Genomic DNA, 18,085 nt, shown 5'->3' with positions numbered 1-18,085 from the left:
AAAATTCAACCCCACCATGCAGGTGCCTGTCTCAGCACTAAACAAATTTCTTCATACTCTCCACAATGAAAGATGCTCAGACTAACCACATTCTGAGCTGTTACTATGAACACTAAACAATTCCACCTCTTGCCTGTTCCATCAGTTATTACACTTTGCTTTATGTTACACCGACACAGATAGGTCTTATGGCGATGATGGGATAGGAAAAGCCTTGGAGTGGGAAGGATGCGGCTGTGGCCTTAATTAAGGTACAGTCCTAACATTTGCCCGGTGTGAAAATGGGAAACCACAGAAAAACCATATTCAGGGCTGCCAACAGTGGGGTTCAAACCTTCTATCACCCAGATGCAAGCTCACAGCTGCGCACCCATAACCACATGGCTGACTCACCCGATCCATCAGTTATTTACCGTGTTGTCAGTCCATCTGTGTTTCAATTGAACAACAATTATACATGATCTACATATATCCCTTTATGCAATGCAACTGCTGCTTCCTACTTCCTTGTACAGAAATATATTAATCCATATGAAGCTTCATAATAATCCAGCATGACAAGACTTGCTCTATTTTTTTAATTTTTTTTAAGGCTAATAAATGTTTTGTTATGATATTTGTTACAGGAGTAATGGCCATGCAGGCTATTCAGGCATTCCATCGCAAGACACACCAAACTCTTATCTGACAAGCCTTGGAGATGAAATACATCTTACGGTATATGGGATTCTAGTGTTAGCTTGTTGCATTGTTTCCATTATAAGGTCAATGCTCATCTTCAAAATATGTATGACAGCCTCTAGTAATCTTCACAGTAAGATGTTTAGCGCCATTCTAAGAGCTAAAATGAGGTTCTTTGATACCAATCCCTCTGGTACCATTTTGAATCGCTTTTCTAGGGATGTTGGGGCAATGGATGAGCAATTACCTAATGCTTTTGTATGGATGAACCAGGTGGGTTTCAATTTATTACTTACTTATTGCTTAGAATAGAAAGATCCTTAAACTGTATATTTCTTACATAAAAGTGGGATAGCATTAGTAATAATACAATGATATCCAAAATAATCAAACATTGCCAAAACTCTAAAGTAAGATACATTACTTTTACTTCAGTCCCAGGGTTAATTTACATTTTAACATGGACTGGTTTAATTTATTAAAAGTTCACCATAGATTTTGCTTCAGTTAATAAATGTCGTACCTTTTTCATTATTATTGGCTATAGACTGCAAAACCTGAAAGTTTGCTATGTTGAGAGCATTATCAATAGGTATTAGTGTTGCTTTGTATCTGTAATGCTCCTTCTGTGGATCAGTGGTAGAGTGTAGGCCACTGGATCACAAGATCATGTTTGCAAACCTGGCAGAGGTAGTTGGACCTTTGAAGGGTGCAGTAGCGGTGATTGGGAATTAGAAGTGGGGGACAAAAAATGTATGGGCAAAAAAGGTACCTGAGTTTTGGGGGCTATAGTAGCAATGGGGTGAGGGGGTAGACACATCAAAACTGAAAAATAAAAGCTATAAAATTGTAAGTTTTTGATGCTCTCTGAGCGAATTTCAACAGAGAGGTAAATGTTGAGATTCTACCAACTCAAGTGTGGTAATAATAGGTTTTTTTTTCATTCAATACTATACAATAAAACTTTCACCAAAGAAACAATATTACACGTCATCATCAATGTCCCAGTCCAGTCGCCCAGGTGTGGTTAACAAGCCTCCTCCACTCCTTTCTGTCCTTCCACTTTTCCTGCTCAATTACTTCCACATCCTTTCAAATCTGATCCATCCACCTTCTTCTCGGTCTTCCAACTGGTCTCTTTCCCTTAAGTTCTCTTTCCAAATCCCTTCTTGCTACCCATTCCTTCCCATTCTTTTTACATGTCTGAACCATCTGTCTTGCTTTCTGTATTTTCTGTACTAACGGTTCTATATTTAGCTCTTCTGTGATTTTTATAATTTGAATTCCATCTCTTCTTGTCTTTTTAAACAATGTTCTTAAAAATGTCATTTCTACCGCTTCATTTCTTACTAGTTACCAGCGTTTCTACTCTGTATGTTACAATTGGTATGAAATACTGTTTATATAATGTTAACTAGCAAAACCCGACAGACGTTGTCCTGCCTGTGTACATTAATTTACCCCAGCATATATAAAAATGGATGATCTGTATGTAATCTAGAATCTATAATTCCTTGATAGAAATTCATGATGAACTATGCACATTTGTTAATTAATAATTCACATGAATGAACAATATTTTTTTACTATTCCATTCACTATACAGTATAACTGAACCAACTTGAAATCATTTAAACTAATGCTAACATCTAGCGTACCGGTAACGTGAGTGGTTAAACAATATTTTTGGATTTCTTATTTGGTGTATAGATGTGAAGAGCTTTTGGAGTTCTTACTCTGGAGCAAGCAACATATAGTTGAACATGTGAAAAACACGGATTTTACAAATTTAATCCAAGAACGGGTAGTGACTGCCCTTGAGCTTTGTTTATTGTCATCGTGAATGCAAGACGCACAGGAAACTGTGTCATTTGAATGCAAAGCGCAAATCAGTTGGAATCACTGGAATGCGCGGAATCAGCACATCTGCTACTTTACATTTGCCATTAATTATTGTTGCTTCAATCACATTCGGCATAAGTTTCTTCACGGATATTCTGGTTCCATTGTACAACTTTGGTGTGTTAATATTTCGAAGGAGGAGTATTGGTGAGCCAACTTTCAACGTCAATATGTGCGGTGGAATTCCAGCAGGTTCCAGTGAATTGAGAAATTCTACTGGGTAATTAACACCTTGATCCTCTTCTGTAACCGTGTCAATGGATTTATATTTCATAACCGCACCAGGAATTTTTAATATAATCTTATTATTGATTCGATTGACGTCGTCATTCTTTGGAGCTAAGATAGCCCGCTCGCATAGCCAATCCTGATTCCTGAAGTTGTTCGCGATGTTCGGAAAAACGTTATTTTCAAGATCCTCAATTGATGACTGAAGTTGAAAGAAATTCACTGGGAACGATATCTCCTGTGTTTCAGGAAGAACTGCAAGTTTACCGTCGCCCATATCCAAAAGTTGCTTGGCAAAGGTTTGTGCGGAAATATCTCCAAGTAAATGTACACGCATATTGGTCGACGGTGTAATTTTTTTCACATATCTCCAGAGAGCCAAATTCTTCAGGCATGCATTCAGCTCGTCTGCTGGTGTTGATCCCAGAGTGACAGGCAAAGTTTGACAAAAATCACTGGCGAGCAATATCATGGCTCTGCCCATTTGACGTTGATTATTTCAAAAATCTCGCAGGGTACGATCAAGTGCCTTAAGTCCTTTCCTATGGGCCATGGTACATTCATCCCAAATAATGATTTGGCATGTTTTCAATATAGATGGCATTCCAGATGTTTTACTAATGTTGCAAATGGAATCTGCAGCTAGATTTAAATTCAATGGCAGCTTGAGAGCCAAATGCACCGTGCATCCTCCATCCAGTAGCGTTGCTGCAATCCCCGATAATGCCACAGCCGGAGCAATCTCATGCTTCATTCGAATTTCGGCGAGTACCAAATTGAGTAGAAATGTCTTTCCGGTGCCTCCTGGTTCATCAAGAAATACAAGTCCACCATTTCCACCTTTTACATGTTCCATAACTGTGTCATATGTGAGTCATTGATCATTTGTAAAGAGCCATTTCTGTGCCTGATCATAAACTTGCAGCGCATCGATGTCATATTGTTTTTCTTGCAGTACGTCTATATCAACAACATCGTTTCTGTGACGTTCCGGTGAAAATAGCCCAAGGTGATTGAGCATTTTGTTATTAATCGACATGCACATATCCTCAAGTGATATCAGTGCTTCATTGAAAATGTCTTCCGAATACTGTACATCCATGCCAGGGTTTTCTCCGCGTGCTCGGAAAAGTATGTCTTCGCTCATATTCTCTTTGTCTTTTCCCATAGATCTTTCGGATCAGAAGGCACACATGTTGTCAAAATAATTGCGAACGGAGTTCGTATTTGGTGAGCATGACATGTTTCAGATGCTTCAGTCAATGTGTTGCCCTAGTGTTGATCATGTTCAAGCAAACCAAGTTTGAAACATGCTTCTCTGTATGTCTGATACACTTGACCATCGATGGTTTTGATTGCTTTGAATGATGTTGGTCCTTTGACCACGTGAAGCAGCATTCGTAAATAGTAGCATTCACCATTATTTGGATGAACATTGTATACTCTTCCCAATGTGCCAGTAGAAAACATGCCAGCTTTCGAAGAATGTCTGGCGCCTCGTTTTCTTCTGCAAATTTATTCGCAGATTTATTCCAAGTGTAATAGTATGGGACTTCATGATACAGCCACGTTTTTGCGAATTCATCTGTTGCACACAATTGGAAAAAGCAGTCAATGTTGTATTTGGTGAATCGGCAGCTCTCTGGGGTGCACATATTCTTCCGAGAAGTAAACTCGTTGATCGTTTTCTAAGTGAACACTGAGATGCATGACAGCAGGAAAGCGTCCATGAACGTCGAAACCGAGAATTCGCCCTACAGCTTCATTACTGCTAATATAACGTCCCATTTGGAATTGTTCAACTTCATTGATGGGTGTACTGGGTTTTGCAAGAATGAAAACTGCCATATCGCTGCCTTTATTCACATATTTACGTACGTATTTGATCGATTTAACTGAATTTCAGGCCTCCACGTTGAGCGCATTAAATGGTTTCGAAAGAGTAGGAGAGTAGGTCACAATCCATTGGTTATCAATTTTGAAATCAACGTTATTGATTTCGATAGATGTCGTGTGTCCTCCTTCATCTGGTTTTCGTTGTCTGTACAGCAGATAACCATCGCCACCACTTCGTGTTTCTTGGAACATCTGACGTGGATACTTTTTGGTATATTTTCCATCTTTCATGCATAGTGAATGTGGGTTGTATAGTCCACATGGTCCCTGAATCATATGTTTCTTGATAATTTGGAATACTTCTGGATCTTCTTCTGGATCGGGCAACTCAGCAGTAATGATATTGTCAATATGAGATGGAAAAATGTTTCCAACCAACCAAATTAAGGTATGTGCATGTGGTAAACCTCTTTTCTGCCATTCAATCAAAAACATCCAGCAGCGAGTTTCTCCATATACATGGTTCTTGGTGGTGAGATCCATAAAAATTTAATAGAGAAATGTACACTCAAGTTTGAGCATTAAATAAATTTCACATTTCAGTATTTGCTATAGTCTGTAATTGTCCTGGTTCTTTTCGTGCAAGTTATGATGTGGTATCTACTACACTTCTGCCCACACAAAGTGCACTTACAAGCTTCGTCTGGCTCATGGAACTTCTGGTTCACGCATATTTTGTGGTGAAACCCATGTATGGAGAGTCGTGTTATCACGTGGCGCTGTGTGTTGCACTCTCTAGTCCATCTATTGTTCATCCATAAAACGTATTAGTTTTTGTTTGAAAACTCTCGCTGTGAGGTCATGTCGATGGGATGGTTGCTAACCAGGCAGACGTAAATCTTTGATTTCTGTCCAAGATGGATTGCATGTAAAAGTGATGAAAAGTTCTGGACGTCCGTATTTGCAAGCATATGTCAGAGCATCCTGAGCATATTCATGCATGTGTCTTGGACTTCCAGTATACGAAGCTGGAAGTATAACCATTTGTCCAATGTTAGTAACTGTTCCATCACTCGCAATTGCATCTCACAGATGAATATACTCTTCGACTCAAAGCTTCGATTGATGGTAACAAATGTAATTGAGTTCGTTCACTTTCGATTTTAGCGTACATATCCACGATGAATTGTTGGAAAAGTTGACAACACTTGAGGATGTGGTTAGATTGTTGGTCTCGAATCATGATACAATATGCATAAAAATGCGAACAACTGACTCTTTTTGTTGTCGCTACACCTGTGAGGGGATAAATTTGGTACAATTCAAGATGATATCCATCTTCTCCTCACGGAAATAGTATTGGATACTGAAGTGCATCATCATCTCTGCTTGCTCCCTTGACAATGGCGGTGAGAAGGTCTGCAAAAGGCATTATCCCCTGCCTGTCACAAGAGGCATTTACTTGTATGTCATCGAGAGGGTCCCTATTCTTCTCAGCAACCCCGAAAATGCTTTGGACACCAATATGGCACTCCCTCCCCTAAGGTTCCTAGTGGTTGACCACACGGTTATTTTCCAGATAGTACGTCAATATGTGTATCAAGTTTTTACACATATTGTTCCGTAATCTCGGTCGTTTAGTATAACTTCTTTTGCACTCACCTCCATGTTTCCTGCGGGATCCGGTGCTAGAATAATATCCAGGGTATCCCCTGCTTGTCGTACGTGTTGGCTAAAAGGGTCTCAGGGCTCTTACATTTTGAGCGTGGTTGGCGAACATGAGGTTCTTAGCTGAGTCCTGGCATTGCTTCAACTTACTTGTGTCAGGCTCGTCACTTTCATCTAACCTATCCGACCTCACTTGGTTGACCCTTGTTCTTGTTATTTTCTTTCTTTGGCCGTTACCTTCACTTTTCGAAGTGTCAGATCTCTTCAGTTTTCCCTCTGATTAGTTAATAGGGGATGGTTGCTTAGTTGTAACTCTTCTTAAAACAGTAATTATCACCATCACCACCACCACTATCATCTCTTACCCCCATGCTGTTGGAGCTGAAATTGGACTAAAAACAACATCTGAAGTGCATTTATTCATCTCAGCGACCCCGAAAACTATGGATTCTACATTAATATTTCACCCCACTTTCAACCCCACCCCTAGGGGTGCTATTCGGGATGAACTTGACTTACACAGCATTTTGAGTGTCATGATAGATATAGAAGATAAAAGCAGAAATAAGTTTTAAGGTACACATCATAATTTCACATACTGCTAGGTAGGCAACCCGCTGACCGGACTTGTACGGTTTGCTTATCTTCCCCTATTTTATTTTTCACCCCTTAGTGCCGAACTACCAATCAGATTTCGTTCAAACCACTTCATAATCCCTCTCAGATGTAATAAGAACAAACTGTGAAAATTTCAGCTAAATCGGTCCAGTAGTTTTTGAGTCTATTAGCTTCAAACATACCAACATCCAATTTTATATATATAGATACTAGCTGATGTACCCGTGCTTTGCTGCGGAATTCTACATTGTATACAGAATTCTAGGTTAGGTAGTGTACACGTTGTGAGCAAAATTGTCTTAAATTGTATAGCTCTTAACTTTAAGGATGGTAAGGAATGGTAAAGACCCACCTTATTATAATAGAGAAATAAAGAGACTAAGAAGGAGGTGCAGACTGGAAAGAAATAGAGTTAGAAATGGCTGTGGAAGTAAGGAGAAATTGAAGGAACTTACTAGAAAATTGAATCTAGCAAAGAAGGCAGCTAAGGATAACATGATGGCAAGCATAATTGGCAGTCATACAAATTTTAGTGAAAAATGGAAGGGTATGTATAGGTATTTTAAGCCAGAAACAGGTTCGAAGAAGGACATTCCAGGAATATTTAATGAACAGGGGAAGTGTGTATGTGAGGATCTTCAAACGGCAGAAGTATTCAGTAGGGGCGGATTTTCAGGTGAAGGAGGTGAAGTGCCACTTCACCACTTATTTTTACCATAATGAATTACTTAAATTTATTTTTCTTATGACATTTGTTGGTTTTACGGAAAGAAAATGTTTTATTGTACGACGTTTGGAGCACCTCATCACCTGATGAGAACCAGGGAAACTCACGAAAGCGCCGGCTGTCGGCCACAGTACGGCGCGTGAGAATGGGTGAAGACGAGAGATTCCGCAGCTGCCTCTACCTCCCAAGTGTCCCTCCTAGCGCTTGGCCTTGGCAGTTGCCATGACAACCGTGACGTCACCCGCGAACTTTCCACATAGCGGGATGTGCTAGTGAAGTTGTCGGAAGAGCGGAATGTTTCGTCTTCCCTGCGTCATCCTGTGTGAAGTACGAGTACTTACACATCGTGGTTTATTCGTAGTGTTGTGCTGTTTTATTTAAATATATGTATCCTATTTATGACATTGCATGCATTTTATTATAAACACCATTTTCACGTTGGAGAAACGAAGATCAGAATGAAGTTCTACGTTTTGATCGCCCTACTGAATCACTGCAAATTTGTGCTACAAAAGAAGTGAAACATTCCGGTAAATCTTACAATTTTAGTTGCAAATGATCGTGGTTTAAGGAATTTCCATGGTTGTGCTCCTCTCCATCTCTACAGAAGTTGTTTTGTTGGGCCTGCTTGCCTTTTATCAATAAAAATAACGTTTGGAATAAAGAAGGATTTTCATCCCTTTTGAACATAACACGTTCTTTACATAAGCACTCAGACTCTGCAGAACATAAAATACGGCAGCTAGATTTCAAGACATTGGCAAATGCCGGGATGGTACCTAATTAAGGCCACGGCCGCTTCTTTCCCTCTTCCTTGTCTATCCCTTCCAATCTTCTCATCCCCCACCAAGGCCCCTGTTCAGCATAGCAGGTGAGGCCGCCTGGGCGAGGTACTGGTCATCCTCCCCAGTTGTATCCCCCGACCCAGAGTCTGAAGCTCCAGGACACTGTCCTTGAGGTGGTAGAGGTGGAATCACTCACTGAGTTTGAGGGAAAAACCAACCCTGGAGGGTAAGCAGATTAAGAAAGAAAGAAAGAAAGAAAGAAAGAAGTTCCTAAATCTGTCGCTCGAAACCGAACGGGTAATAGCTCTTCACAATACTTTACAGCCACGAGCCGCCACTGGTATTCAGTCAGCAGTATGTAAAGATTGTTGGTTACAAGGATAATGTCGAGATAGAGGAGGAGACTAAGGCTAAAGAAGTAATATTGTCTACATATGATATAAATGACATTTACAATAAGATACAAAAGTTGAAAACTAGAAAAGTAGCTGGAATTGATCAGATTTCTGGAGATATACTAAAGACAATGGGTTGGGATATAGTACCATATCTGAAGTACTTATTTGATTATTGTTTGGCCGAAGGAGCTATACCAGATGAATGGAGAGTTGCTATAGTAGCCCCTGTGTATAAAGGAAAGGGTGATAGACATAAAGCTGAAAATTACAGGCCAGTAAGTTTGACATCCATTGTATGTAAGCTTTGGGAAGGCATTCTTTCTGATTATATTAGACATGTTTGTGAAATTAATAACTGGTTCGATAGAAGGCAGTTTGGTTTTAGGAAAGGTTATTCTACTGAAGCTCAACTTGTAGGATACCAGCAAGATATAGCAGATATCTTGGATTCTGGAGGTCAAATGGACTGTATCACAATTGACCTGTCTAAAGCATTTGATAGGGGGGATCATGGGAGACTACTGGCAAAAATGAGTACAATTGGACTAGACAAAAGAGTGACTCATTGGGTTGTTATATTTCTAGAAAATAGATCTCAGAGAATTAGAGTAGGTGAAGCTTTATCTGACCCTGTAATAATTAAGAGGGGAATTCCTCAAGGCAGTATTATCGGACCTTTATGTTTTCTTATATATATAAATGATATGAGTAAAGGAGTGGAATCGAAGGTAAGGCTTTTTGCGGATGATGTTATTCTCTATAGAGTGATAAATAAGTTACAAGATTGTGAGCAACTGCAACGTGACCTTGAAAATGTTGTGAGATGGACAGCAGGCAATGGTATGTTGATAAACGGGGTTAAAAGTCAGGTTGTGAGTTTCACAAATAGGAAAAGTCCTCTCAGTTTTAATTACTGCGTTGATGGGGTCTAAGTTCCTTTTGGGGATCATTGTAAGTATCTAGGTGTTAATATAAGGAAAGATCTTATTGGGGTAATCACATAAATGGGATTGTAAATAAAGGGTACAGATCTCTTCACATGGTTATGAGGGTGTTGAGGGGTTGTAGTAAGGATGTAAAGGAGAGGGCATATAAGTCTCTGGTAAGACCCCAACTAGAGTATGGTTCCAGTGTATGGGACCCTCACCAGGATTACCTGATTCAAGAACTGGAAAAAATCCAAAGAAAAGCAGCTCGATTTGTTCTGGGTGATTTCCGACAAAAGAGTAGCGTTACAAAAATGTTGCAAAGTTTGGGTTGGGAAGAATTGAGAGAAAGAAGAAGAGCTGCTCGACTAAGTGGTATGTTCCGAGCTGTCAGCGGAGAGATGTCGTGGAATGACATTAGTAGACGAATAAGTTTGAGTGGCGTTTATAAAAGTAGGAAAGATCACAATATGAAGATAAAGTTGGAATTCAAGAGGACAAATAGGGGCAAATATTCATTTATACGAAGGGGAGTTAGGGATTGGAATAACTTACCAAGGGAGACGTTCAATAAATTTCCAATTTCTTTGAAATCATTTAGGAAAAGGCTAGGAAAGCAACAGATAGGGAATCTGCCACCTGACCAACTGCCCTAAATGCAGATCAGAATTCATTCAAGGGGTTGGCTACAAAAACATAAAATTCCAAAAAGTTATCCTAGAAACGCGACGGGAGGTCACCAAACATCTTTTCTCATATGAAGACTGAGTGAATTTTCACTGTAATGGTAGACCCAATTTCATACCATCAGTTACAATCAGGTTGGGATATTTTCATTATAATGCCTTTTTACATTCTCAGAAAGACTGTCCTAGTGGTTTTCCCAACTGAAATGAACATACAATGACGTCAGTAGGAATGGCGCGATTAAAAGCAATGCTTTCATATTACGAAATACTCGTTCAAATGAAATACCACACATTTTCTCACTTTTAATGAACAGGACTACGCTACCTATCTAACAGTCCAAAGTTCCAGACCTGGAATGACCAAACCGCAGACAGCCGTGATCCGTGAACACTCTTCGGCTTTCTTCGGCAGGGAGAGGCTCGAATAGTGGAGACTCCAAGGGCAAAAACTATGCCCAAATACTATTCTGTATCCTAGGAGTACCCGATGAGTCGGAAAATATCAAATCACTATACTGATGGCGGAAAAATCTATCTGACTTGAAGGCAAATTTTTCCTCCAAGCCAGAAGAGAAACCCCCTCTTCACTGCTATTTAATAAAATTGAAGAGAAAGAAGCTTTTCTTAAGAAATGTCTCGTTTCAGAGTTGAATTTTGAGTTATTTAGTGAATATTGTGGTGCTATAATTTGGAAAAGGCCTAAATTGTTATTCTAGACCAGGCCATACTACTACTACTACTACTACTACTACTACTACTACTGCTGCTGCTGCTGCTACTACTTCCACCACCACTAAGTGAGGCTCTGCCTTAAGTATGCACACTGTTCATTTAAAACAGCGCGTCAGAGTGGGGATTGAATAGCTGAAATACTATGATGATCCAGTGTTACGTACCAACTGCATCAGAAAATGTATGAACCAGAGGAATGGCATGCTAAGAAGTAAGTTTTCTAACTCCCCGGCTATTTTCCGCCAATATTCAGTCAGGCTGTTATACTCGGTACACAGCAGTAATCCCATCTATCGGAGTTGAGAGGCAGCATAAGAGGCGAAGAACATCACAATAAACAATGGTAATGTAATGTTATTGTTGATCAATGTTATGCACTTTCGGTATTATAGGCCTTCACATTTCGTTTCCTTCCGACTCTGAAATACCACCACTGTTATCATAGTCAGTACGGTAAAACTGAATAAAAGATAAATTATCGGAAATTGTATTCTCTATAACTTTTTTATATACCAGTAGTACTTTTCGATAGGACCAATAACATTGGTATTTAAAAATTACATTTTAGGCACCTTCCCCTAAACTACAATTTCATCCAGGATGAATAAAATTGTTTATAGCTTAGACTGTAGTTTCTTATTCCCCGACTCTATATACCGATTTTCATTAAATTCTGTTAATCTATTTTCTCATGGCTTGGCGTTGATATGGACTTAGAAACAAAAATACAAATTCATGAATATCTGTTTTATCATAGCCGGTACAGTAAAAATGTATAAGACATAAATGGTCAGAAATTTAATTCTCTATAACTTTGGTTATGTAGTATTTATCAGTACGACAACTAATAATATAAATATTTGAGAATTACATTTAGGCTTTCCCATAAACTACCATTTCAATCAGCGTAAATAAAAGTACTTATAGTTTAAACTGTAGTGGCTCATTCTTTAACTTTGCATACCAATTTCCAATGAAATAGGACCACTAATAACGTAAATATTTAAAAATTAAATTTTAGGTCTTCCCCTAAACTACCACATCACTCAGCGTGAATAAAATTATTCATAGGCTAGATTGTAGCAATGTATTCCTTGACTTTGCATACCAACTTTTATGAAGATAGGAATACTAAAAACATAAATATTTGAAAATTAAATTTTAGGCCTTCCCTTAAACTACCATTTCTATCAGCATGAATAAAATTATTTTGGCTCAGATTGTAGTGACTTATTCTCCGACTTTGCATACCGATTTTCATTAAATTCTCTTTGGCCGTTTTCTAGTGATGCGTGTACAGACAGACAGACAGACAGACAGAAATTACGGAAAAGTAAAAAGTGCATTTCCTGGTTACTGTGGACATGACTGATACAGAAGTACCATTCTTTTCAAATTCTGAGAAATGTACAGACAAAACTCTTATTTTATATATATAGATGTGTTAAAATTTTGCAGGCATGAGATACTATAGGCTAATAATGATGCAGTAGTTTTCACACTTGTCAGCACCTGCTTTCTTGGAAATAGGTTTAACAACATTCTGTCAATAATGGGATGACACTTCTCCTGTATCATGCATCTTACACACTAAATGAAATAACCTCACTATGCTGGTTTCTCATAAGGCAGTCGGTAATTCAGAGGGAATCAATTATGCCTTGTTCCTATTTAGGTCTCTAAAAGCTCTGTTGAATTCTGACTTCAAAATTGGGTCTCCCATTCCATCAGCATCAACCACCTCTTCCTGTGGCAGAACAATGTCATCTAGGTCTACAAATGTAGGATATGTTCTGCCATCTCTTTGCCTTGTCTTATTTCCCTGGAAGTGTTTTTCCTAAGCTCTTAATATTCATACACCTAGTTTTCCTTCCTCTAAAGGTTTCTTTGATTTTCCTGTATGCAGCATCTACCTATTCTATGACCATACAACCTTCAATATCTTTGCATTTCTATTTTAGCCATTCTTCCTTAGCTATCCTGCACTTTCTATCCACTTCATTCTTTAATTGCCTATATTCTTTTCTGCCCACATAATCTTTTGCAATCTTGTACTTTCATCATTCATCAGTCAGGTCTAGTATCTCCTCACTAATCCACTGATTCTTAGTTGATTTTTCCTTTCTTCCTATCCTTTCTTTAGTAGCCCTAGTGACCTCATTCTTTATGAAACAATCCCTCACACTCTTTTCTTTTAACTTGTCTAGAACCCATCTCCTGGCATTCCTTCCTTCCTTTCTTCAATTTCTTCAACTTTAAATGGGAGTTCATGACCAACAAGTTGTGATGAGAGTCGACGTCTGCTTCTAGGAAAGTCTTGCAATCCAACACCTGGTTTCTGAATATCTGCCTAATCACAATGAAGTTCATTTGATACCTTCCAGTGTCTCCAGGTCTCATCCATGTATACAGCCGTCGTTTGTGGTATTTGAACCAAGTATTACCAAGGACTAAATTATGTTTGATGCAGAATTCAACAAGCCAACTTTCTCTTTCATTCCCTTTCCCCAATCTGAATTCTCCTACTTCTTTAACTCCTACCTTGCCTTCCTTGGCCCACCAGTGCATTCCAGTCTCCCATTACAATTAGATTCTCGTCACTTTTTACATACTGTATTAAATCTTCTATCTTTTCATATATTCCTTCAATTTCTTCATCATCCACTGAACTAATAAGTATATAGACCTGCACCATTATGGTGGGCATTGGTTCAGTGTCTATCTTGACAACAATAATCCTGCCCTATTTCATTATTCATTATTAAACCAACTCCTGCATTTCCCCTGTTTGTTTTTGTGTTCATAATTCTATACTTGCTTGACCAAAAATCCTGCTTTTCTGCCAATGTACTTCACTTATACCAACTACATCTAACTTTGGTCTATCCATCTCCCTTTTCAGATTCTTTAACCTACCACAATCATTCAAACTTCTGACATTCTGCATTCCAACCTGCAATATGGCATTATCCATTTTCCTGATGATTACCCCTCTCATGTAGTCCCCACGCAGAGATCTGAATGGGAGACTATTTGGCCTCCAGAATATTTTACCTGGGAGGATGCCATCATCAGCACATTCATACAGAGAGGGCTGCATGTCCTTGGGAGTTAGTTACAGCTGTAGTTTCCCTTTGCTTTCAACCGTGTAGCAGTATCAACACAGCTAGGTTATGTTAAGTATTATTACAAGTCCATGCATATATTAGTACAGAACAAAAGGAGAATGGACATCAATATAAGGAAGGGTGTTGGACAGCATCAGTGAAGGGCTGTTAAGTTGGAAGAGTCATAATAGACAAGAGAATTTTCTACTATAAAAGTTGTTTAAGTAGGCTACCATACTTAACATTGAATGTTATGAAAATTTCAAGTTTTGGACATTGATACACTGTTGCAATTAATTATAGAAGTCTACTCTACACAATCAACACCAGTACTCTACCATTCCTGAAGATGATAACTCTTAACATAAACTTGCTTATTACTTATGCTTGGGAAGAAATTCCTCTTCTGGAAGTAGATGTGAGATAAGGGATACAATACTTTCTCAAACACTGAGATTCATAATCATTTGCTAAGAACTTATAATAGCTACCAAGATTTGAACATTATTGATTGAATTCAATGAATTTTTTCTTTCTATTGAAGATATGTTCTGCAGTTTTTCAATAAAGGGCTAAAAGAGTATTATTTAATGAGTGATATTTTAAATTGCAACTCTTCACAACAAGGACAAATTAGAACTACTCAAATATTTCTCCTAATGAGAAACTAATATCATCTGATAAGGAATCTGCCACCAGGGTGGCAATCCTAAATGTAGATCAGTGGTGATTGATGGTGAAAGAACTAATATTCTTATTATTGGGTTTCTTCTGGATTTTTCCTTCTACTTTATAATCCTATATACTGAAAAAAATTCTTGTCAGGTTTACTCTCATCACAAATTCTGTTTGACTAGAATATTTGTCTAATATATATAGGCCTACATATATTTTGCTTGACTTTAAACCAAATTATTATATTGCATAAACATAAGATATTTAATCTGTGTTATATAAAACAATGAAAACTCTGACCTAGGTTTCAAATTGCTGTCTGAAGTTTTATTAACTCATACTATGAAAATTTTGAGAAATGTTAATATTTATGCCCATAAACTATGTGCTTATTGCAAACAATTATAATTAATCTTGTCTTACCACTTACCTGTTTCAGATCTTCTTTATTGTAATCGGAACATTTGCAGTTATCTTGGCAATAAAAAGGTACTTGGTAGCAGTTGTTCTTGTGACCTGGATAGTTATGTTCTTTGCAATTAAGTTCCTAATGCAGGCACCAAAGAAACTGAAGGCTCTCGAAGCAAGGAGTAAGTTGATGTTACTTTTATCTAACTTATACACTTCATTGTACAATTACAAGGTGAATTCTCCTAATGAGAAACTAATATCAGTTGATAGGGAATCTTCCACCAGGGTGGCAGCCCTAAATGCAGATCTACTAAATAAACATGATTTTTTTCATCCTTTAGGGAAAGCTGCAATGAGTATTTAGGGACATATCCTGCAACTAATATTTTCAGGTTGAAGGATTATATCATAAAAATTACAAATTATCTTACTTTGTAAACAATTATGCTACACAATATATTATATCTTTGGCATTGAAATAAATTAATATAAACAGTATCATCACTGCCTTGTTCTAGCATATTGGGATATCATAGTCAACAGCCTTATATAAAAATCTGTCTGATAACTTGTTCTCAGTGTTGCCAACCCATAAATGTTTTCTCCACCAAATTTTATTTGAAAATCCACTAAATTCTGCTCAATTACAAAATAGCATATATCAGCTGTTTTAATTAAACAGATTAACTCAACATTCACCAATTTCAGAACAGCAGTTCATCATCTTCTGCTCCCCGCACTATAAGCTCTGAAGCAGATGTGCTGGGTTGAGATCCTGTGGTATCATATGAAGCCACATGGTACCATTCCTTTTCGAAGTATATGCTGGCAGTTCACAGTAGCAAAGAACATACGGAAATTTTCAAATATGTTTCAAAAGTTATTTTTACTTTCATTACTGTTTCCATTGTTTTTGATAAGTGCAGAAATAAACAATGTCAAACAATTTTGCATTTATTTTGCAATGCCAATAGATGCACTGTCGGTATTTGGGATCACTGGGAAGCTCATCCAACTAACCTTTTAAAGTTTAATTACTTAACTACTCTTTACAAAATATCTGACTACTTTTTAACCTATTCGTTCGACATATTGGTGTACCAAATAGAACCTGATGTCAAAAGAAATACGTTATCAAACATGACACTACCCGGTTCTTGAAGAGTACAGTAACGATTGTAACAAATTCTGACTGAGGCTGTGGATCAGAGCTGGTCTAGAAAACGAGTCGTAGTAGGCAGCGTAAGTTCATTACAACGGGAATAAGTAGACTATTAATGCCGTAGTAGGCTCTATATTATTTTTCCCCCTGGTAATGAAAGGTGATATCGTTACTGCTGAAAATAGCTAAAGGAAGTTTGAAAATCTGTCAAAAAATCCGCTGTCCGCTGAATGGAAAATGTATCCACTGTTCTATTTGAAAATCCGCCACATTTGGCGGAAAATCTGCTGACTTGGCAACACTGCTTGTTCTGTGGTACCAGTATCTACCCTACTGAATACATTTGAAGGGGGTATGCATAAAAGTGGGCCAAACCTCATTTAAAAGTTCCTGAGTAACTGAAGGTTTTGTGTTTACACAGAAAAGAATAAGATATGCTCCATTCGTACAGTACGGTACTAAAATTTGCTTCACATCATCTAGAAGGCTTTATTATCATTCTACCTTGTTCAACTAAGTCAATTGTACATAAAGCAATAAATAGTATAGTCCATTTACTATCAAAACTTACTTAAATGAACTGCTACAAACATGCTTTATTCCTTCACAGCACATGTACAGGAAATTCAACAGAAAATATTAACACGACATAATAAAACACATTTACTGTTCTTTCTTAATCAGCTGATGACCTAGATGTTGGTTCCAATACTATTTCTTAACAGATAGAATATTTTTTTCACCTGATTCTGGGTGCAGACAAGAGCAAAACGTAGCTTCCACAGAGGACTCAGTCTTATTTATGACTGTGACAGTATGGAAGCTGCTGAGATATATTGGCAGCAAGATTACTCAATCTGCATGTTATGAGAGGTGCTACTCACAGAGCCAGTTGTGACATAACAGCACTTTCTGGATCAGTGAGGAAAACAATGGCAAACTACCTCATTTCTTGTTTTACGCCTTTTAGGCCTCACTACCATTGACTTTTGCAGTTTTCCCATAAATGCATAACCCGACTCAGGGCTGATTGCTTCACAGATACAGATAGACCTCAATATTAGGCCCCTGAAAACAATAATTATCATCATCTGTCTTTAGTCACATCCAAAGCAATAAGTGACCATGATGTCAGGCTTCGAGGTTTGATGAAAACTTAGAAACACAAGGATGTGGGCACAATAGCCTAACACAAACACTACATTGTTCTATATAGAACTTAATGTATTTGCTGCCGAGTGTTACTTTGCCATGTTCAACTATGCAGAGTACTCAAGTAATATCTGACTCATCATCACCAATGTCATCATCAATTCTCCACTGTAGAAGGCTGGGTATGAGAATGAACTACCTATTGAAAAGTTACTGTACTCTCTATGGTGTTATACTACCAAAAATGTCTTCTGCATTCTCTTTGTTTTCATGTGTCCCAACTTGAGAGTATGGTGTCAGGCTTTTTCTAGAATTAGCAGTATACTGGAGGCACATAACTCTCTGTATGGACTGTGCAAACAGCTGACTACCTGCTTGTCCTGTAAAT

At 38.0% G+C, this 18,085-nt stretch overlaps 1 protein-coding gene across 3 annotated transcripts in view; it reads left to right on the top strand.

Annotated features, from left to right (window-relative positions):
* LOC136866156 (ATP-binding cassette sub-family C member 4) overlaps positions 1-18,085 on the top strand; it is a 294,433-nt gene that overhangs the window by 183,862 nt on the left and 92,486 nt on the right. For all 3 annotated transcript variants that reach the window (XM_067142874.2, XM_067142875.2, XM_068226640.1), the window contains 2 exons: positions 627-954; positions 15,412-15,562. In XM_067142874.2, coding sequence (XP_066998975.2) covers positions 627-954; positions 15,412-15,562 — 479 coding nt within the window. The remainder of the gene's footprint in view (positions 1-626; positions 955-15,411; positions 15,563-18,085) is intronic.

The sequence above is a fragment of the Anabrus simplex genome, chromosome 3 (assembly GCF_040414725.1).
Source record: "Anabrus simplex isolate iqAnaSimp1 chromosome 3, ASM4041472v1, whole genome shotgun sequence".
NCBI lineage: Eukaryota > Metazoa > Arthropoda > Insecta > Orthoptera > Tettigoniidae > Anabrus > Anabrus simplex.
This window is presented reverse-complemented; position numbering and strand designations above follow the sequence as displayed.